Source organism: Manacus candei, unplaced genomic scaffold (genome assembly GCF_025592945.1).
Source record: "Manacus candei isolate 608988 ecotype Guabito, Panama unplaced genomic scaffold, ASM2559294v1 h1tg000018l, whole genome shotgun sequence".
Taxonomy (NCBI): Eukaryota; Metazoa; Chordata; class Aves; order Passeriformes; family Pipridae; genus Manacus; species Manacus candei.
Genome location: NW_026138066.1, coordinates 4,339,473 through 4,361,461, shown reverse-complemented (window position 1 = coordinate 4,361,461; position 21,989 = coordinate 4,339,473). Strand labels below are relative to the sequence as shown.

At 46.3% G+C, this 21,989-nt stretch overlaps 1 protein-coding gene across 1 annotated transcript; it reads right to left on the bottom strand.

The window, feature by feature from the left end:
* Nucleotides 1-6,356: 6,356 nt before the first annotated feature.
* EMP1 (epithelial membrane protein 1) lies at nt 6,357-21,130 on the bottom strand. Its single transcript, XM_051784314.1, has 5 exons — nt 20,968-21,130; nt 9,764-9,881; nt 8,926-9,028; nt 8,678-8,818; nt 6,357-8,044 (listed from the first exon to the last, which is right to left on the bottom strand). Exons 2-5 carry the CDS (start codon nt 9,839-9,841, stop codon nt 7,881-7,883), a joined length of 486 nt encoding a protein of 161 aa, XP_051640274.1. The 5' UTR covers nt 9,842-9,881; nt 20,968-21,130; the 3' UTR covers nt 6,357-7,880.
* Between the last annotated feature and the right edge of the window lie 859 nt (nt 21,131-21,989).

Sequence of the window (21,989 nt, the reverse complement as noted above, 5' to 3'; positions counted from 1 at the left end):
TGTAGTCTTATGTTGCTTGTTGGAAACCATCAGGTTTAAGGCATAAGGTTTTCATAGACCCAGAAAGCAGAAGTAGTATAATTTCTCTCTCTCATATTGGAAATCTGTCTTCCCAGACCTGCTGGAGGTGACTTTGCAGCCATCATCTCAACCTGCGGAACTTTGAAAGTTGAGGTCAATCCATGCATATGAAGGATGCTGTTATAAAAAGAAATTCCAGATAGTGAAAGAGATGAAAAGCAAGTGCTCAGGGTTTGTGGCTTCCCATCCATTGCATCTTCTCAGAGAGAGAGAGTACTCTGATGAAAGAGGAGCTCTGTGTTGCTTGGATCCCACTCAAATCAGTGATTCTGGGGAAAAGAGTAAGTTTACAACATAGAGACATGGATTTCTTCTCCATCTGGCATGACACAGGTGTGGCTGTGTAGTGTTTTCCACCTGAATTCCATCTACATCTGACTAAAGCTTTAATGATATTTGGATATATGTGCAACATAGCTAGAATCGGCAAAAAGTTAGGCATGGGCTAACTTTCCTGATTGTGGATTGTCTGAGCAAGTAGCATATGTGTTGGCCTAAGTGGCACTGTGATATAGCTGTGCCTCTCTACGAGCAAGCAATTATACAGCAGGGACTACTAGATTTACTGCACTGCAAATACTTTGCCTTTATTGCAGTAAGGTCATTACAAATCTTCTGGAAGGCACATGGCAAAAAAAAAAGCAATGACTTCTCTTTATCTCTCTTCTGTGAGGTTTCAAGGTTTGTCCTGGGTGCCTGTGTCCAGTTTTTCTGGCTCGTTTGTTTGAAGTCAGATACTTAAACTGATGGATCCTGCTGATCCTCTGCAGCTTCCACAGATTTCACTGGCAACTCATCAGGATTAAAACCTTTGGGCCAGTTAACTTAATAGCTACTAACCTGCTGCAATCAGTCTTTAGGAACCTAAGGCTTGCTCTTTGCAAAACTGAGAACAACCATATTTTCTTATGGTCCACTGGAATTGAAGATTTAGCTAGAATGGGTGCCTCCCTGAAACAGGAACTATGGAGGTCCTAAAGCTCTGTAGTCTTTTCATCTTCAGGCCACCACAGCACCTCCTCCATTTTCTGCCTCCAGTCTGCTTCCCCCAGCTTGATGCAATTTCTCTGCCTCAGTTTCTCTGCCAGTACACAACAGAGGGGTTAGCATTAACTGTAGAAGAAAGGGGCAAACCCCTTTACCTCCCTGAGATCAAAAAAGCTCTCAGTGGCCAAAGGGAATTGAGCCATAGTCATCTATTCTGGCCGGATGATTACAAAGTCTTTGCTCATTCCCCCGTAGAGTTTCTTCTTCCATTTCCATTTGCCCTGTAGGTTTCTCACAGGCGGTAAACACTCCCATGATGTCACCTCCTATGTGGGTCAAGATGCCCCATTTTTCTTTTACATGACATGCCACAGGCCAGTAGGGAGCCCATACGAGGGCTTCCAAGGGGGGCTGGGGCACGTACTCATTTCTGAATTATACTGTGTTAAAGTGACGCTGTCCCTGGATGAGAATGCCCGTGCCACATAGAAACATAAATTTAACAGAGGCATTTGCTGGGCTTGCACTGACCTCTAGTGACAACGCAGGGGACCAGGGCCTTCAGCCATCAATGGGCTGAGACGGCACCTGTGGGTCCATCCATCTGTGCTTGAAGGTTTACAATGGTTTGCAACAGTTTTTGGCAGAATTGTTCATGTAAGCCTCTGCTACTGCCTTGGATAAGCAAGCCAAGCCTACTGACTGATGAGGATCTGTCTGCTTGGTAGGTGACTGCAGTGGGTCTCAGGTGTCCCAAACTCCATGCAGCTCCTCACTAAACTGCTTGTCCTCCCCAACCCACCAGTGCTGCGGTGCTGTTCAGGTCTTCTGCAGTCTTTGTTCTTTCTGTTTATCTCATTCTCCCTCTTGTCCCTAAATCTGATCCCCCATTTCTTTCTACTGCCCCATTCCTTCATGGCATCTGATTGCTGCCATTCTACCCTCCTGGCTATGTAGCAACCATGCTCCTGGCTTCTGGGATGATCCTGAATACTTCATCTCTGCCTTTGACCTCTGTGTCCCTCTCTCCACCCTGGCTCTCTTGCAGAACCTGAAAGTCCTTTCCACTGCTGGGATGCAAAGGGCAGGGGTTCTGGTTTCTTTGCCACAAAGCTGTTTGCTGTACCACATAGAAGATGCTTGCTGTACCACATAGTTGATCATCCTCTATGTGATGTACATGAAGCATCACCTGCTTCTAATGCCACTTAAAACCAGAACCCCCTAAAAAAATACAAACAAGCTGTGCTGACGCTGTCTTGTACTTCTCCAAGTACAACCCTGTAAATGAAAATGGTGAGAGCTTTGGACTCAGTCCTGGAAGCTGCCAAATGTGCCTCCAAAATGCTGAGCAGTCTCAGCTTTCAGGGACATCTCTAGGACTCATGGGATGTCGGTAGTTCCCAGGGAGCCCTGCATTACCCAGGACCATGGGGGAAACCTACTAGGGCTGAAGTGTGAGAAGTACACGGAAGCCTCTTTCACAGCCCCACTGCTGCATGCTGATGCCACCCCTCACAGGCCATGCCTACAGCACCACCTTTTCCTTTCTTGGCTAAGCAGCCCCAGTGTGTGGATGTATGGTTTCTAGGCTCTGATAACAAGATAGTGCCTCATTCACTTGATATTCCTGTCTCTCAGAACCACAGATTCACCCACCCTCCCAAAGCCCTAGGAAGTGCTTTTACTCATTGAATTACAGCTCAGCTCCTCCAGCTCTGTATTATCATCAGAGCAAGGCCCAAAAAGCTCTGCAGTGAGCACATGAATGAAATGACTTTTTATTCTGGGAGTTGCTTCCAGAGAAAGAAATAATCCATGATGCCCCACAAAACTCAGGATAAAAAGTCCCATCCATCTGTGAACTCCAAAAGCCAGGTTTCTGTCCACCTATAGATTTAGCTGGAAGGTCGAGAGAGGCAGGAGCATGCACAACACCCCCATCTTTAATACCTCTGACTGTGTTATGTTCTCCAGTTCATCTGTATGAGAGTGATCATACTTACAGGGCAGAGCTCCGCAGCACTGCCTCTTCCCCTAGACCTCACTGCAGATAGATCCAGTTCTGCTGTCCAAATCCCAGTACTGGAATTAGCCTAAGAGATCAGTTGAAGCATCTTGGCTTCTCATAAATCTCTATTGAGGAGCATGCCTCCTGTACTTGCCTTGAGGCATCTGCTGTGGATTGACTCCTCTGGTCTCTGGCTAACCTAGTCCACATGAGAAGCCTCAGAGAGGGTGGAATGTAGGAAGGCTGCCAGCTACAGCCTTCCATGCTAGGCTGAGCAGAAAGGCAATCAGGTTTCCTAAGCACTGTAACAGATGACAAGGTGTATATTTATACCAGATACCCACATACTTTGAGTGAATTGTGCAACATGAGATTTGTCATCATGCATCAGATCACTGTGTATCTAATCCAATACTACGGCTCTGACAATGTCAGGAGAGCTGAGCTGCCTGCAATGATGCACCTCACCAACTGTGCAATGCGGGAACAGAGGGTCTGCGATTAATATTCCTCCCCAGTTCCTCCAACAATCAACTAGTACCCTGACTGCTCTTGTTATCTAAGCAGGCAGAGCTGCAAATGTAAGTAATCACAAGTTTAGGCAGCCTTCTAAATACAACTCGTAAAACCACAACATACATTTCTATATTTTGAGTGGGATAATGTTATGCTGATTTCACCTTACTTTCCTCTGTTAAATGATTCTGAGGCTAATTGCTCCCTGGATGCCAGCAGTGAAGAGCTATCGTAGTGCTGGAAGTGGCCTGTAATCTTTTACACCACTCCTAGCATCATCTTTTATACCTCCCATGAGCTCCCCATTCCTTGCACGCTTGGTTTTTATTTTAGCTTTGTTTGGTTATGTTTTTTGTATTTTGTTATTGGTGGTGGTGGTTTGAATTTTCTCTCTTGTCTTTGCTGCAAGGGAATCAAGCCATTCTTCTCCTCTGGGTGTGCTGGCAGTCAGCCACGTTCCGTAAATGCAGCAGGTGCTGCTGCCTTTGTGTTCACAGTGCTGTCATCACCCTTTGATCAGGCCAGGAGTCAGTTACTTTGCTTGGCTGGTTTGGGCTTCTGCCATTCACAGAGCAGAGCTCTCCCCTAAGCTGTCTGCAGCAGCTTTTGCAGCACTCCCATGAGCTTGTACAGATAATTTCAAACCCCTTAATATGAGCAGCTTCTTAGACCACTTAGACTGCTTCTTCCCAGCCTGCATAGTGTGACTTTCTGGTCAGAGCAAAAGGGTCTCTTGTCCAAGGGGCTCTTGCGTCCTTGGCTGTCTCTCATGTTTAGTGCTTTCTGCAGATGATTTACATAGTAAAAGTGCCCTGAATTAGCTGTTTGTCTATGGAAAACTCCTTCCTCCTTGTAGTGACCTGCAGAAAAGGACCAGGGAGGGGGAATCCTTCTTTTGCTCTGCAGTTGAATCTGAGGCATGGGAATTTTGTTCTTCTGTTTCTCCTCTCTCAAAGGCTTCTTTTCCTAGTCCAAGGACTCTGCTGTGAATTACTGGAATCAGTTGTGGTCCTGGGCCTTGTGAGGTTTGGTCCCTGAAATCCATGTAATGGCTTTTGCAGGAGTGCCATGATTTTGTGTCTCACAGTCCATGTGGCACTGGATCAATGCCATTTCAGGCTGTGTTGAAGATGATTTTTGAGCAAACAACTGTCTTATGACACAACCAATAGTGCTATTTGCTCCTGTCCTTTTCTGCTTCCTTATGTTTTGTAATTGATCCGTATTTGTTGGCATCTGCTTTTCTGTTTGATGTGTTCTGTCCTGATGGTGCCAGCCACTAATGTAACAGGATTCAGAAGATGGTGGTGGGAGTTACCAGGTGTGGAGCAAAGACTGTCTCATTTGGAATGAATTATAGTTCAGGAACTTAGATCAACTAGGTTTGTCAGATACCAGGGGATTCAGTGACTTTTTCCACTTGTAGATTGAGGTACTGATCCTTTAATAGCTCAAGTGATTTTTTTTCAGGCAAAACAAGCTACCCAGAGTGTCCAGTAACCTTTTTATCCTTTCTAAGCTGCCAGTGACAACAATCTGTGGTGAGGCAATGTCATTGAAGACCATCGTTCAAAAAGTGAGACCATTGCCTGTGACCTGTCCTGGTCATCTCAACAAAGTTGGCATTTCCTTGTCCTCCTGTGAGGTATCATATTGTCACATGTGATCTGCACCATGCTAGAAACAGGGTATGGATATCAGCCTAGCAGTGGGTGTGCTCCTGCAAAGCTCACTGGCTAGCATCCCTGGGTATTCCCACTTCAGTACCTGGCTCACGTCTCACCTGCCAGTGTTAGCCTTCTCCTCGGTGGCTGAATGGTCTTTGGTTACCCTATACTTACAGGATGTCAGGAGGAACAGCAGGACTCAGTGGTCACAGCGCCAAGCAGTGCTCCCAGTACCAAATCTGTCTGAGTTCAAGAAACATTTTGACATCACTCTCAGGCCCATGGTGTGATTCTTGGGGTGTCCTGTGAAGGGCCAGGAGTTGGGACTTGATGATCCTGATGGCTTCCTTCAAAATCAGCATATTCTATGATTTTATGACTCCTGGGATCTCCTGAGACCAAGACAAGTGTCCACCCATGACACTCCATGAGCCTTTCCACACCCTGCAGTGTAAGAGGTCCCTCTCTGGTAAAACTTCAGCTCCTAAGGATTCCTGTCACCGTTCTGCCTTCAATTAGCATGTCTTAGCTCTCCCTGAGGTGCACTAATTGAAAAAGAAAAATTGCCTACATAGCTCATTCCTGCTAGGTCTTACCTCACCTCACAGCTCACAAGACTGTGCCCCAAGTTTCCTGAGATCTGCCGGTATCTTGGGCTTTGGACTCTTTGCTCAAGCTCTAAAACTGCAGAGGTGTTTGGCCAGACAATGCCACAGAGGCAACAGCTACACCAACTCATGAGACCCAGGCAAACACTTTGGTGATTTTACTTTGGGACAGATGAGATTCTGCCAGAGTGAGAAAGTACATTTCTAGCTCTCCTGGGTGTGGAGCAAAGCCTGGTGCTGAGACCGAGTGATACCATTGCTCACACTGTCTGCTTGAAAAAGGCAGCCTGAAAAAGGAGCTCTGAGAGTTGTTCTGCTTCCTCCTTCCCTCCAGAACAGGAAATCTCATATACTGACATGCAAGAGAACTTGGTAGTTCTGCATCATCTTAAAGGGGTGGGCTTGGATTCAGTGAAAACAGCAAATGCTTCTGTTAACAAATATCTGAAACACTAATGAAAAAAACCCACAGCAAAACTCTTTTTTATAAAGGGAATCAGATTTTATTTTTATACCCACAAAGTTAAAAATATGCATTTCAAAATATTTACAATGACTATATATGAAATAACCTTTGTTAATGAAACAGCAACATACAGTACTAGAATATATCCACCAAATTGATAAAGTCTACATAAGAAGAAAATGTAACAGAAAGAGAGAGAGAGGTAAATAGCATCCATGCACAATCTGCACCGACATGGTTTTTTATACTCTTTACCTTTTAGCTGTGAATGGAGTCACAGGGAATTTTGACCTCATTCCTTGCAAATGCCTCTTGTGACTGAGATTCTTCGAACTATCAGAAAATTGTGGGTTGCGGCAGTACCAATGCCTTACTTTCCTGTGCCAGCCTTTCATATGGGAACCTTGTATTACAGAGTGGACTCAAAAACTCTCAGCAACCCTGGGAGGTAGCTCTAGTTCTATGGAAGAATTTGGCAGATGGAAAAGCACCAGATTAAGTGGCTGGCCTAAGGCTGTACAGCAAGGAGCAAAATTCACAAGCCCTGCTTCATCTCTTATAATCTCTCATTAGGGAATACATTTCCTCTGCTAACCATTATCTGCTTTCGAGATGAGCTTTGTCACAAGGTGGGCTTCTCAATTAATACCATGTACCAGGTGATGATGTGGGAAAAAACCCTGTCTATAGATGAGAACTTGTCTCAGTAAAGATCTGTGATATTGCAGTCTGTTACCATGTTCTGGAGTTGAACAGAAGATTATTTTCGTGTAGACACACACCCAGACGATTCCCTCCCTGCATGTGCACCACTGATCAACTGCATCATCTGTAGTTAGAAACCCGTATCTTCACCCGCACACTTTCTGTCTCTCTCTCTCTCTCTCCATCATCAATGCTGTATATTTGCCATTCCTGGGAATCATGGGAATGTCAAATAGAAAACAGAACAGCAAAAAAGTCTGCTGCCTTATTTTTGTAGATATTTTAATACAAAATTTATCTGATTTCTTCTGGTTGCTTCTAATTTAATGTCTTTAGCATTCACCTATGCGCACATATATATATATATATATATATATATATAAAAATGTAACAAAAGGCCCATTCCATTTGTTTCAATGGACAAATAAAGGGGTCATAATCCTCACTGCCCAACCCATAAGGCAAACTCAAAGGTAAGTGAGAAGGGCTCTAAGAAGAGAAAAAGATGTAGCCTTTGTTTTTGTGGTGCCCTTCAATCATCACTGCTGAGCTTGAAGCTTTGTGAAGGTATGACATGACTTAGCAGAAAAGCAGAAGAGCTGTCTGGGTCACTTGCAGATTTCTAGCCCCAGAAGTGCAAGATCAGTAGGAGCTGGTTTTCTCCCTCTCTTTGGTGAAGGAGTTTCTCAGGATTCTAGCTTAATGTTAGTGATTTTTCTGTGGTGGTGGCAGTGTTGATGATGGTGGCTGTTTCTGTCTATTGGCCCAACAGTTCTCTCAGCAGAGTAATTCTTCCCCATTCCCAGTAGCAATCCCTCTCCCCTAGACCCCCATCAGCCTTATTTTTTCCTAAGAACAAGGTAGAGGATGCCGATGATGAAACTGAAGCAAAAGCAGATCCAGGCCAATATGAAGCAGTAGCCATGGTGAGGATTTGTGACGTACTGTGTCTTGCCTGTGAACCGAGCTGTGTAAATGGAGACTGCAATCAGAATGCACATCCCTGTGGGAAGGAAGAAGGAAAGAAGAGTTGGAAAACGCACTGAAATCAGCATTGCTGCAAGACTTCTGAAGTACTGTTGTCCCCTGAGATTGTAATGCATGTCTTGTGCCGTATGAGAGAGGAGCTGCTGCCCATTAGGCTTATTTTTGGAGGATTTCTTTTGCAGATGTGATGACATAAGACACTTGGGGCTTGTTTAGTGGGTGCCATGAGGAATAAACCTTTGTTAGGAGGAAATCAGTAATAAGATCTGACGACAGTTTGGTGGTAGTGTTGAATCCCATGAGCAGTAGCTGTCTAACTGTTTATTCCCCTGCCCCCTCAAAACACTTGAATCCTTTTTGTTGTCTTTCAAAGGTATTTTGCAAAACCCACTGGAATTTCCTAATGAAAATCTTGAAACATTTTCATTATATACAGCAAAAAAACACAAAAAAACCCCACAAAACCCGACCCAACACTTTCCAATTTCTCAGTGCTTTGTTTTGTAACAAAATCGGGCCACTGGAAACATTTAGCTGGCTTACAATGTCCCCTGAAGACCATGTGTGGCAAACGCGTGTGGTTACTTGTGTTCGCAGAGGCAACAAGATGCACATGGGGCCATTGCAAGGTGTGCATGTGCATACTTACAGCAAACCAGCATGACGGCTCCAGTCATGTAGAAACGTTTGCCTTTTTCCAGAGTGAACAGCTGGATAACGAACAGGATGAGCGCCACGACGGAGAAAATGATCGAGAGGATCATAAAGGCTTGCACAACTTTGAGGGAAGCTGTCAAAACACAGGGAATAGATTGGAGAAGGTCAGGACTCAGTCTTGGTGTTGTGCACCAAGGTCCTGCAATTCACCACCCTGATGGAAATGCAGATGTAACTTACTCTCATCACCGCTCTTAACTGAAAGCTGATTGCAGGTCTTATTGCACAGCAACCAGAGTCCTGTTGAGACTGTTCCAAAGCTGGAGGAACTCACCATCCAAACCTGAAATAGGATAGAACACTTGCATCAAGGGGGAGGAAGGCTTTCCTGCTCTTCTGCCAGACTAAACCATAAAGTGAGCATGAGTAGCCAAAGTGCCTGAAAATGTCAGCATGTATCGATTGCGATGAGCAACCAGACTGGTGATAGACGGTGCTGGCTTCCAGAGCCAGGAGGTGTTTGGTCCAGGCAAAACACCAGGAGGGAACGGTGGGCTAAGCGAGCTGCCCAGGTGGGTGCGAGGGGACCCTGAAGTCCTCTCCGATGGCAGGTGGGGGCATGGGGGACCCCGGCAGTGCCTCCCCCTCCTCCTGCTGCCAGGGGTCCCCCTCGGCCTGGATTTCCCCAGCAGCCAGGTGGTCCTGGCCCGGCTGCCCCCCTTGGCTTGGGATGCACCCCACTGGACAACAGCCTGGTCACCAGCTGGGGGGATCAACAACGCATCAGAGCTGTCATCTGCTGATCTCCCCAGCTCTGACTTGCATTCTCTGTGGTGAAGGGTGTTGAGGTGCTGCTGGTTCTGGGATTTGGAGAGATCACAGACAGAGGCTGCATCCTGTACCACCCTGTCTGCCTTCCTGCTCTCTGAGCGCACCCATCACTGTTTCATCTCTCCTCGTGACTGTGAGCAGATGTTCATCACCCACATACCTGAGGACCCACCCTCCAGTCCACCTGCCAGCCATATCAAGGGCTGGCTGCTGCTGCAGAAGATCTCACCCAGGGCAGTCTACTTACATTGGCAATGGTGGAGACAAAGAGCATGATGACAGTGGCAATGTGAACCACAAAGATACCAGCCAGTAGCACCAACATCTTGAGTCCCTTCTAGGTGGTGTCACTGATACAGAGAGATCTGGAGAACAAGAACAGAGGGAGGAGGTGAAGGGAAGGACTGAGTCGAAGAATAGCATTTATTTACATGCAAAAACCATGTTGATCTTAAATCCTTTCTGGAAAGATGGAAGCACAAAAAAACCCATCACTAAAACCTTTGTCAAAATCTGCTCAAGAGGTTAAATAGAGCCTGGAGGCTAAGGAATTGGTTTGGGAGGAGGTGTAGAACAGGGGTAGATAGCTTGGGGGCATTTTAAAAATAGCATGATTATATATACAGGTATATTGATGTTGTTAACGTAAAGTAAAAAATGCCATACTCCAGGCCTACACTCTAGGAGGAGGAGTTTTTGCCCATGCCATTCACAGAGGTCAGGAAGGCTTTTTCTCTTCCTGTTCCCCTCTGGTGTCACAGCCTCTTCCAGATGGTCTGGGACAAGGACAGGTGGCATGGAGTGGAGGACTGTGTGTTCCTGGTTGCATTGGGTGTTGAGCAGTGGTGGAGAGTAAACTGGGGGGCAGCCCCTACTCCATTGTGTGAAGAGGAGAGGAAGCAGAAGAGAAATGCCACTGAAGTTTTCTGGAGCTGAGGAAGATGCTTAGGTTTGCAATGAAAACTGCCTGTTTCCCTTTTAAAACTTGAGGCATGCAGATCACTTTATTACTGCAATAAGATTCTCTTGTAATGCAAATTCCTCTTTGGTTTGTTTTGGTTATTTTTTGCCTCTGTACCCTGCAAGCTTTTATTTTTTGTAACATTTCCTGTCATTGATGAACACGTGATTAGAAAGAGAGGGGAATGTGCTTTAGAAAGCTTGCATGACACTGTTTGCCAAGGCTGCTGACTTCTCACCTGAAAAAGCAAAATACAAGGAACAAATCTAAGCCATGAGAATGAGTGCAGACAATTCACACAAAGCAAGTGAGTATATTTCAGGCAGAAGAACTTACTGGGTCCACTCTGTGGCCAGTAAACTTCCTAGAAAGTTTCACAGGGCTGTGTTGCTATTTCCTTTGGTAGTGCTGGTACTGAAAAGCAATATCAAGCATTATTGTGATTAATGTTAACTGGCAAGTTATTTTGGTCCAGGTGACTCAGGCAAGGTTTGATGCTGTCACCATTTGTGCAGGGTGTGGCAACATTGTCGTGTAACAACACAATTGTACTTTATGATGTCTTTCACACAAACTGTGACAAAAAACTTCGTAAAATCCCATTCATGTGTCTTTTTTTACTTGATGACTCCACCTTCTCCACTCCTGTCTTTCCTTTCAGTGTGACCATGAGTGGAAGTGTATTCCTGTAAAGTGCTGCAGCTATTCCTTGCACTGCTTTGGATACAGTTTCCCAAACCACAGTACGTAGGCAGGCTTCTCCATCAATGGCACTTCAACCAGTTCAGCATTAGCTGATGACCACGAGGAATTCCTTGAGTTCAAGATCTCAAGGAACCAGCTCTGGTAGGTCATTCCTCCCACCCAAACAAGGTCAGTCCTTAGTAAAACACATTAGGTTTATTTACTGGTCCTATCTCCTTGGCAAAACTTGTCTTCTGTGAGGTTTCCTTCACCTGGGAGAACTCTCTGGAGCTGTTTAGTCCTGGCTTGCTGAACATGGACCAGGCTTGCTTGTCTGCTTTGGGGTGTCCTAGCAAACTTCATGCTCTAAAGTTTGATTTGCCTGGATGGCCTGGTCACTGTCACTCTCTTGTGACAGTACCTCCCTTAGTGATGATCTTGGAGAAAGCGCAGCCTTCTTAGGAGCTCCTCTCTGACTGTAGTGACAGTCATTTATGAGTTCAGCACTGTTAAAATTCAGGTTCTCAATACTATATGCAAGCTACCACATGAACATCCCTGACCTAAGAGTTAAACCCCTTCTTTCCATTTGACTGCAAAAGGAACGAGGGTTTCAAAATGCTGGATGGCAACTGGTACAGATACCACCACTGTACCTTTAACTAAGAAACTATTGGTGTTGCCATGACTAAGTGACATATCTGCAGCAGACTTGAGTCAAATCTTCCTGTCCTTTTGACTACTTCTTATTCATTTTTGATTACCTCGGTTCTCACACAAGCTGTCACAACTGCTCTTTCCACCACAGGGTATTGGTATGCATTCACCAAACTGTGGCAAATTTACCTGCTCTGAAATTTGCCTTTACTTAACAGTAGCTAAACTTTTCTTCTTTCTTAGATGGATTTTTGCTACAGCCTTCTTAAAAACTCATTCAGCAGGGGTTTTTTCCTGATTATTTTTTAGGATCTTCAAACAAAGCTCTCTACTTGAAAGATTAAAAACCTACTTACATGACACCCTAAAGGACTAGAACAGTCTTTTTAAATCCATTTTTTGTTTGCATTCAAAAATGAAAAGGAGAGATAAATGTTACTTTACAAAGTAAAAAAAAAAAAAAAAAAACAACAAAAAACCCCACGCCCAAGACTTTGACCAATACTCTATGAAAAAAATGAAATCCTTTATTCCCTTTGCGTTTTCTGCCTGTTCTAGCACTGCAGGAGAGCACTGTTAGTTCAGGTGCTTTCAGTGCACCTATTTCCTGAGAACGTCAGCACCTCTCCCTGAATACACACGCTATCAAATGCAAACTCCCCCAAGGGATATGTGCTCACAGCTTAGTTTTGATTCTTTGTGAGTTAAAGCACAAGCCTCCCTCTCTATTCATTTGCTTTGCCCTTTCTTCATCTCTCTCTGCCTGCTAAATAAAACACGAGAGAACAATCCCAAAGGAGCTGGGGGTGAACAAATGGCAGTGAAATAGAGTCATCTCTGTCTCTGATGCTATGGCGTGGACTTTTCCTCCCATTAGACAGAGAAGCTGGCAGAGCATCAGGGACTGACAGGAATACGGTTTCCATTTGTTAAGTGTGAGACATCTCTCTCCGCTACAGGGTGGGGTCACATTGCTGGAGCAATAGGACAAAATTGCATGCAAATGCCTTTTCTTCCATTCCCCTACCTAAACTGCAGCTGCATTTGGAGTTCCTCAGGCTCTTCTTGGGCTATGAGTCAGTTTTAGCCTTCCTAGAGCTGCCAGTTTTTCCACTGACTCACCCCAAAGCTCTCAAAACCCACAATTATTTAACCCTACAAGGTTAAGTGCTCAGGACACTGTCAGTTTTAGGACTGCTTCTCAAGAACCAGTCAAGCAAACAGTTTGTGAGTCCTCCTCATGCATCTTCCAGAAGAGAGACACCAACTAAGCCAATAAAAAAAGGGGTGAGACATAACAGGTAGGAGGTAGGACAGGCTGGTGGGGAAGAAGGTGTGAAGGTCATATACCTGATAACAGCCTGCATGAGTCAAGAGAAGACCTTGCACTGATGACAGCGGGCTGAGTTTCCTTTTCATTGGATGACGGATGAAGAGAAATAACAAGCCACACCAACAGTAGCCACGAATAATAATCACCCTAGCAGCCTTCAGTACAAAAATGCCTACAGATAAGCATGACAGACTCTTAGCTGTGTAGACTATTTCTCTGACCATGCAGGAGTACACATACCAGGGAACAACACACAGCTCTGGTGCCCCCTAATTCAAGTTCAAGCAGGTCGGCACTATCAACTAAAAATTAAGACAAAGTCTCCTCATGCAGGCAAATTGGTGCCACCCATATCGCCCCTCTGTCTACTTAAGTGCTTTGGACCCTTCTATTTGGAGGGCAATACAGAGAAGAGAGTCCTTGCCCTTGGTTTGCTGCTTCACAAAGCATCAGGATGGAATGAGAAGTGCCACTTGGAGATATGATAAAGGCCAACGATATAGTTTCTCAAATACAGGGAGTGGGCTACTCAAGAGTGTAGGCCAGATTAGGTAGAAGTCCTTTGCTTCTACAGAAAGGGCACTGCAGTGAAGGGAGTAGAGGGGGAGTGTACACGATATTTCTGCAGGAATGATGGGGTTGTTTGGGGTGAAGAATCATGGCACTCTCAAGTAAATCTGAAATATTTCACACCTGAAGTGTTCCTGAGGGATGTAGCTCATCTGACCTTCCATTCACATTCTCCTCTCTGAACTGAGGTCCCTGCTTGGGACTGCCACTCCCAGGGTGATTTGGTGAGGTGTGCTGTGAGAGATGCTGGCTGGGGTGAGAACGCAGCCAACAGCCTAGAGCAACCTATAGTGTCCAGGGAGCAGAGGACATCTAAATTGCACTGCCTGTGCACACTGTGGTGACCTCTGACTCCTCTAAAACTGAGTTTTTCAGCTAAAGTCCCTTTAGTTTTATATGTTAGATTTCTCAAAAAGGGAAAGATGGCATTTTGGGGAAAAAGCAAATGCTTTTGGCCAGAACATCAACAAAAATCTCCATAGATTGAAAGCAACTAACATAAAAGAAATTCTGCCTTTCTTATCTGCCACTACAGAATATGAGGAATGCAGTAGTAAGTCAGACCAATGGTCTGTCTAACCAAGTACGCTGTCTCTGATGGTGACAGTAGGAGGTCCAATATTTAGAGAAAGTATGTGAACCTGACCACTGTCTGAGGGGGCACAGAGTCACACCAGGAATACTAGTGGTTCAAATCAGGATCAAGGCCACTTGGAAAGAAAGGAGAAAACTGGAGAGTAACAGACAGAAAGTAAAAACTGTTTGATACTGTTTGAGACAGCCACAAACTGCCACCTCTGTTACCAGTACATTTCTCAGTGCAAAGCCAACCCACAAAGAGCAATGCTGCCATGTTGCTACCAGTAAGGGAAACCTCAGCATGGGATAAAACCTTCTGCAGAATTCTGCCTTTTGACTGACCTGAGGCCATCACTGCATCTTAGCCCTGCTACAACTCCACACCTTGTCATTGTGTGCAATATGAGCACCAGTCCTCCTTGTGCCCAGGGTTATTTGGCAGGATGCAAAGATGTGAAGACGTCTGTGATATTCCAGTAGCATGACAACATCACATTGTTACTAGAAAGCTCATGACAACTTTAAACAACAACACAGAAAGATCTTTTTGCTTTCCCCTTTGTTCTGTTTCTTGCTTCAGATCCAGACGAACCTGGAGTCCGTGCTGACTCCAGACTTCTACAAACCACTGTGTGTCAGCACTGCTGTTGACAACCTGGTTTTGACAGAGCAGCCTGACTCAATTTACAAGTCATATGCTTTTTATAGACATGTGGATGAGTAGGCTGGTGCCTCTGGAAAGAGATTTCACGTGTGGGGAAAGGGTTGGGCAGGAGGTGTGTGTGGGCACACGGAGACCTTTGGAATCTCTGGTTTATGGCAGTGAGATTTCATGTATGTATGGGTGGTGGCTGTGATGACCACTTGGGGTACAGCAAGGCTGTAAAAGTAGTAGATGAATGTCAGCCAAAAGGAAAGTACAGACCAGCCTAAGGGGCTACAACTGAAAATAAGCTTAAGTAAGTGGGAGATTTTGTCTGGTTCTTACAAAGTGTTTCCTGGTGGTATGGTCTCCAAGAGATCAGAGGAGTTGCCCTCTCAAGCAAGTGGTGAAGCCCCAGCATGTGAAAAATTTCTTGTGGGATCTGACAAATTCCTCAAGGATCCACCCTTGGTAATGAACATCCACTCGCTGAGAGATGCAGAGGGGAGTCACAAAAGATGACACACAAGGGTTTTCCAGCTCTCATGCTCATGATTCATATGAGAGTGGGGAAATATCAGAGTTCCTAGGGCAGACAGTGAGAAATTGGCATTTTCTCCAGAAGAAACCACCCTCGAGCACTCAGCCATGTGACAACATCAACTGAAACTCCAATGCTCGCTTGGTAGTAGGAAGGGGAATAGACAGCTGCCTGGGGCCTGGCAGGCAGCCAGCAGCTGCTGCTGGAGGAAAACACTGTCACTCCTCACACTAGGAATGCCAAGGAAGGGCTGGGACTGATGGGCATCGAGTAAGAGGGAGGGGTGGGAAAGGGGAGTCCAGTGCTAACAGAAGCACAGAAGTGTTCCGCTGCACCTCCAGAGGGGCAATGGGGAGTACCCTCACCCCTTAGTGCACTGGATTGTCCCTGGGTGGGCTAATTAGACACAGGAGTTGCTGGCACATGCAGGGTTCTGACAAGATGTCGAGATACACAAGAAACATTTCTCAGAGGACTGACTGGGCGTTGATGTGTTGTGTGTGTAGGGGAGTGCATCTGCAGCTCTGCGTGGCTCTCTCTATGAATGGGAGTGTGCATCCGTGGGCTCCCTGTGAACTCTGTGTGTGTGTGCCTATGTGTGTGGTTGTGAATGGCTTCTTTAGGGGTGCACCTGTCTATCTGTGCGACTTTGACGCTGACAGAGCCCACATGGGAGAAACCAACTGACAGGTTTGAAAGAAAAGTTCAAGTGACAGCGTGGTGTGAGCAAAAGTACACAGATCATTTCTGGTGGGACTTCCTCCTTGCAACAGCCCTTACATAGAGGTGGAAGGTCCGTGAAGCCCACATTAGCTGTGTTTTGGCTGCAGTTTTGGATTAAAACTGCAATCCTGTGATTTACATATACAGTTTTGTCTAGATCTTCCCTTTTCTTTCCAAGAGAGGGTTAACTCTGAAAAAGAAGCCATTCCTTACCAGATAGAGTCTCTCCTCCAGATAGAGTCTCTCTCTCAAAGCTGCAAAACCTCTGAACATGCCGGTACAGCCTATGAGACACTGAGATCAATGTAACTCAGGCATCTAAAGAGTCTGAGCTTTTGGGTCAGTCTGCTTCCAGGATGCCTTTATTCCTGCAAGCCAGCTTGGAAAAGACTGTGCAGGATTAAAATGCAAAATTGTGTGGTAGTTCCCTCTTTCAACCACAGTGCACAAACAATGGATGGGGGAAGCATGTGTATAAAGCAGACACAAGAGGATGCTGTGCAGTTTGGAGCTGGTCAGTGCTCTGTGCAGGGTGGGATGAAGGTGGTTGCTATGGCTGTGATGTAAAATACCTCATCTGGCTCTCAGAAGGCTCCTTACACCTGCAATCAGTATGGGTTGGGAGAATGGTATAAGCTTGTTCATGTTATATGTGGAAATGGCTTTCCACAAGACATCAAGAACTCCCCTATTTAGGGTACACCACGCTGGCCAGGTTACAGCCATTGGAGGCTGGCTAGTAGGCAGGTTGGCCCAGCTGCCCAAGCTTTCCTTCAGCAGTGGTCCGTGTTCTTGGAGTTGGTCTTCAGCAATCCTTTGACCAAGCCTGCTCCAAGCTCTGAGCATTTTATAGCTCTCCCCTCTTGCTCCCATGGCTCTCACTATCCTTCCCAGAGCCCTTCTGGGGCCAAAAAAGGGGAGATGTCTTTTTGAAATGAGAAAAATGTGGACATTGGACCCAGTCATGGCATCTGCTTTCACAATTCCCCTCCTTGAGCAGACTCTGCCCTGTGAGGGCAAAAGGACAGCAAAGGCCCTCACCCTGGATTTCCTCTAACACAAACATATTGCCAGGTGGCCTGACATCGCAAGAGCTAAGCCTTCCGCATGAGTCACTGTTCACCTGTTGTCGGCCACTCCATAGTTCAGTGCACTTCTCTGCATGATTGGGGATGACCTAGCCCAGGATCTGTCCCTGGGCTCTTGTCATGGGGGTCTCCCCATGCCTGTGTTAGAGACTGGTTTGCAGGGTAAAGGGGATAGATCTTAATTATGAGCCTGGCAAAATGGTCACCCTCTTGGGCAATGTGGGTTCTGGAGCTCAGTTGTCCTAAGCTGTGCCTCCCTACCATGACAAGGCATGGGCTATATTTGGTCTTACTAAAAGAGCAGTCCCCATATACTCTCTGCCCTGTTGAAAATAGTTCAGGAGAAGGACGGTGCAAATTTGGCTACAGTTTCCTTTGCTCATTGACCAGCTATGCTAAATAAGGAGGTAATTCCCAAAACTCTCCCAGCAGAGTTTGAAGAAATCATACTCCAGATGGCAGCCCCGAGATGTGCTGTTTTGCTGCTCTCCCCACAGTGTAATGGCAGAAAGCAGTTTAAGAGGCACTCTAGATTTCCCTCTGAGCAGTTTATATGGGAGAATTGCTGCTAGACCCACTGTCATGCTGTGGGATGACTGGGTGTGGACCGGCCTTGACAGAGGATCAATACAGGCACATTTGAGATGGTGCTTCAAAATATTTGTTCAGGGCCACTGTTACAGCACTTGTGGCTATGATTTAGTTATCACTCCTGGCAGGGCCATGGAGAAGAGCCTCCTTTTCTGTGAACATGGTATTGCCTCAGCAGAAAAGACCCGTGAACTATTAAGCATCCATCTTCAGACGGGAAGATGAAAAATCTCCTTCTTTGCCCTCCTTTTCAGGGGAGTAAAATATTAACTCCAGGCCTATTACTTTTCCCTGCCTTGAAGGAAGGGTAAAGGAATCTCGTCTTTTAGTTATTTCCCATTATGTTTTTTTGTAGGTTTTCCTACAAAAGGGTGGAGTGCCATGCTCTGCAGCCTACCTTATGTTGCGTTGGGTGGCAGTGCTATCATTTCCTTACTGAAGGGTACAGGCACAGAAGCCTCTTGAGATCAAAGGGGTCTCATAGTGCTAGTTCTTGTCTTATGGGGCACTTGAGCATCTGAGGGTGAATCCTAGCCCAGTATCAGGTGCCTCCCCCTTTGCCATCTGTGTAGCACGTAGTGAAGGGAGCACCTATCCAGCAGCCACAGTGAACTGGGTGGGGGTAAGCAAGTGGAAACGTGCCATGGAAGGGGCGTCACGGCTGCTGCCTGGGATTGATGGAGCCTGTGAAGCCCCAGGGGAGTGGGCAGGGCTATGGAAGCAGGCTGTAACCCACCACCCTCCTGCTGTTGCTTGCTTTGAGGAAACTCAAGCAGGCACAGGCTGAGTGCAATGTGTGAGCCTTGTGGCTGGGAGGGTGATGAATATAGAGAAGGATTAGTGTTTGCAGCAAATCTCCCTTGTTTCATTATAAGCAAGGCCCCGAGGTGGGTATTTTACCAAAACCACACTGGCTATTACCAGCATATCTCCCAGAACTGTTTCAAAATACAATTTGTGCTCCACCCCAGACCACCAAACAGTAATTCCTGCATGCTCCCACACTACAGAATTGAAAGACCACCAGCTAGACCAGAAGGGCTGGTTTTCCAAGCCCAGGGATCTCTGTCCTCAGCAGGGTAGCACCAGGGAAGCACTAACAACCCTGCAGCTGAGGCAGGCACTCCAAAACTTGGTGCTTCTCCACAAGATCCCAAGTCGCTCCTCCATTATTGTATCCTTGGGTGTGGCTCTGCTCTGTAGCTCTCAGATGTCTGTCTCGGGATGGCATGTGGCCAGTGGAGATGCCCTGTTCACAAGGGTAGCTGGGATGAATGGCTCAGACTTTGTGTCATGTGTTTGGATGGTTAGTCATAGCTGGGGGGAACTTCCACAGAAGCCTACTGAGAGGAATTCCTTAGGTGGGTGTGCAGGGCCTCGCATGAAGGAGCTACATTTCAGTGTGTCCTTCCAGGCACTGCAGTGTTAGTAAGATACCTCAGTTTTGATCCTTTTCCTATGCTAATCCCCAAGGGAGCCAATAGAAATAAACTGCCTTTAAGGCCTCACTATCTCAGGTGGACTGGGTGGAGGCATTAAACCCCTGTTATCACAGGAACAATAGCTAATGGGCTCCAAGTTTTCACACTTTTCATGTCCAGCTCCCTTTTGTGTGTTTGCTCAGAAAAGAATCCCACTCCATACAGAAATGTCAAGTGGGCAGTTCCTGGGCAACTCTGCTCTCAGAGGTGACTTGAGGAATTCAAAGCTTCTGACTGAAAGTTGTTCTATGACCACAGCATTTTTTTTTTTTTCCAAAAATGATTTAATTGTCAATTGTATTAACTGACAACTTCTGAAAATTCTCTCCATTCTGGTTGCAGACTGCCCTGGAAACACTGCTTCAGTCAGCTTTCCCACCATTCAAACAGATCTATTTCTCAGTCAGGAGGCACTGCTACATGACTGAGCCACATGCAATAGGGCCAGAGGGGACTTCGAAATTCACGAAATCCATCCCTCTGCCACAAAGTTAGGTCAACTCATCTTCTTGGTCATTGATGTAGTAACTGTGCACAGCTCCAGCCTGAGCCCCACCCATTCCTGGCCCTATTGGGCTAAATACTGTTTCAGTTTCTTTCAAACTGTGCAGGAGTGGGCTGGGTTCCTGCAACAGGAACCGAAGTGTGGTGCCAACAAACTGGCTCCGCTGCACTCTCTTTCTCAGACCTCAAAAATAGTTCAGATTTGACCGCAGGATGCAAACCATAGCAGATACATGAAATGAGAGAACTGGTGAAGGAGTGGAGGGAAAAAGGAGGGGGTGGTTGTGTGGAAAAAGGCAGGTGAAGAGGCAAAATTGCCAGTCTCTGCAATCTTACACTTCCCATCAGTGCCTCTACCCCCTCGACACACCACCCTACCATGCAGCCCATGGTGCTCTTAGCAATTCCACCCGCTCCCTCACTTCGCCTCGCAGTGCTCCCCACTCCAGGGTCTGTGCTGCCAAGGAAGGCGCAGCATATATTTCTACCCATCACGTGGCTTTTCATAAGAACTGGGGCTTGGCTTCAGCCTCAGGAGTCGGGACTCCCACAGAAAAAGAGACTGTCTCCACTGTACCCCAAAGTCTGCACCTTTGGGGCCTCTCAGTCTTCACTTGGAATGATCGCTATTGTTTTTAATTAGAGCTTGGCAAACTAATGATAGAGGAGAGAGAGACAAGCAGAAACATGTGAAAGCCAGAAAAACTGAGCCAGCAGCCCTAATTCCAAGCAGGCATTTTCCCACATTTGTAAACAACGCTACTCCAAAAGCACACAGCAGCACCTGAGCCGGGGCTGGCCCAGGTTGGGCCCCCTGTGTCTGCACCCTGGCTGCATGTGCCTGGGAGGTGAAAATAACACTGCTGCTGCCAGTGCCCTGGGGTTGCAACCAGAGAGCCCTGCAGTGTCCCTTTGCCCCGTAACGCAGCTGGATTTCAAAGGAAAATATGAAAATTAAGGTGTGTCCCATAGCCGGCTCGAGTGCCAAGGTGAAGAGAAGTGAAGGAGCAGAAGAGAAAAGCAGACTGGTGCTGCTGGGAATGGGGAACAGCCAGTGAGAGAGGAAAGTTGGTGAGGATTTTCGAGCAGCTCTTACCGTGTGGGCTGGGGCTGGTGCTGGCACCTGTGGAAGAAGGAGAGTGCTGGGTTGCACTGCCGATGTCCTGGAGTGCGGAGCTGGAGTGAAGGGGAGTGACCTGGTGGTGGTTTAAGTTTCCTCTGGTGGTGTGGGAGGGTGGTGTCTTTTCTGTTTTAAAGGAGTTACTATGAATCAGTGTGCCTTTAAAGAGAAGGAAAAAAAAATAAAATTAATGAGCTACGCCCTGCTTTGTTGGCAGGGAGTCAAGAGTCTCTGGGAGGAAACCAGCGATTCAAAGAAATCTGTACAGGGCTGCGTCTGACTCAGTGTGCAGTACAGAGACCGCAGCCTGGAAAAACTACTGACGCTGATCCAGCTGAGTAAGAGAGGCCCACAACAACATCTGTTTATAAAACCGAACTTCTGGTTGTCATAAAAAAAAAAATGTATAGTTACAAATGTGGCAACAGGACCTCAACAATACAATCACTCAAACAAACAGTGGGTTGGCAGGGGGGATCATGAGGCTGGATGAGTCACTGCATCCCCTCCCTGTGCTCTATGGAGAGAAGTCACTGAGGTTGGCAGCATGGGGGGTTTCAAATCAGATCTGTGGGGTTGGCATGGACGAGACTTTCAGGAATATATCAAGGAGCAGAGATGCTCAAAATGCAGCTCTGGCCTTGTGGTGATTCTGGAATAAGTTGGCCAGATGCTGGTAGTTTGCTTCCACAGAGAGAGAGCAGACAAGGAAGGAGAAATAAAGAGCTTGTTATTCACAGTTTTCTGAGGTCAGCATTTCTTGTCATCTTCAAGACTTCTAAAAATAGATCCTTTACGTTTGCAGAGAATTGGCTGGTGGAGTTGTCTTGTAGATGCTACAGGCAAGATTCAGTGGGGAAATGCTTGAGATATGGATGAAAGGGGAAGAAGTTTGTCAGAAAGCATCCGTGTTAAAATGTGATCCATACTGTGATAGAGTTGGTGGTTTGCTACAGCAATGAATCAACCGTGTCTTTGCAGAGGCCCAGCAAGAGATA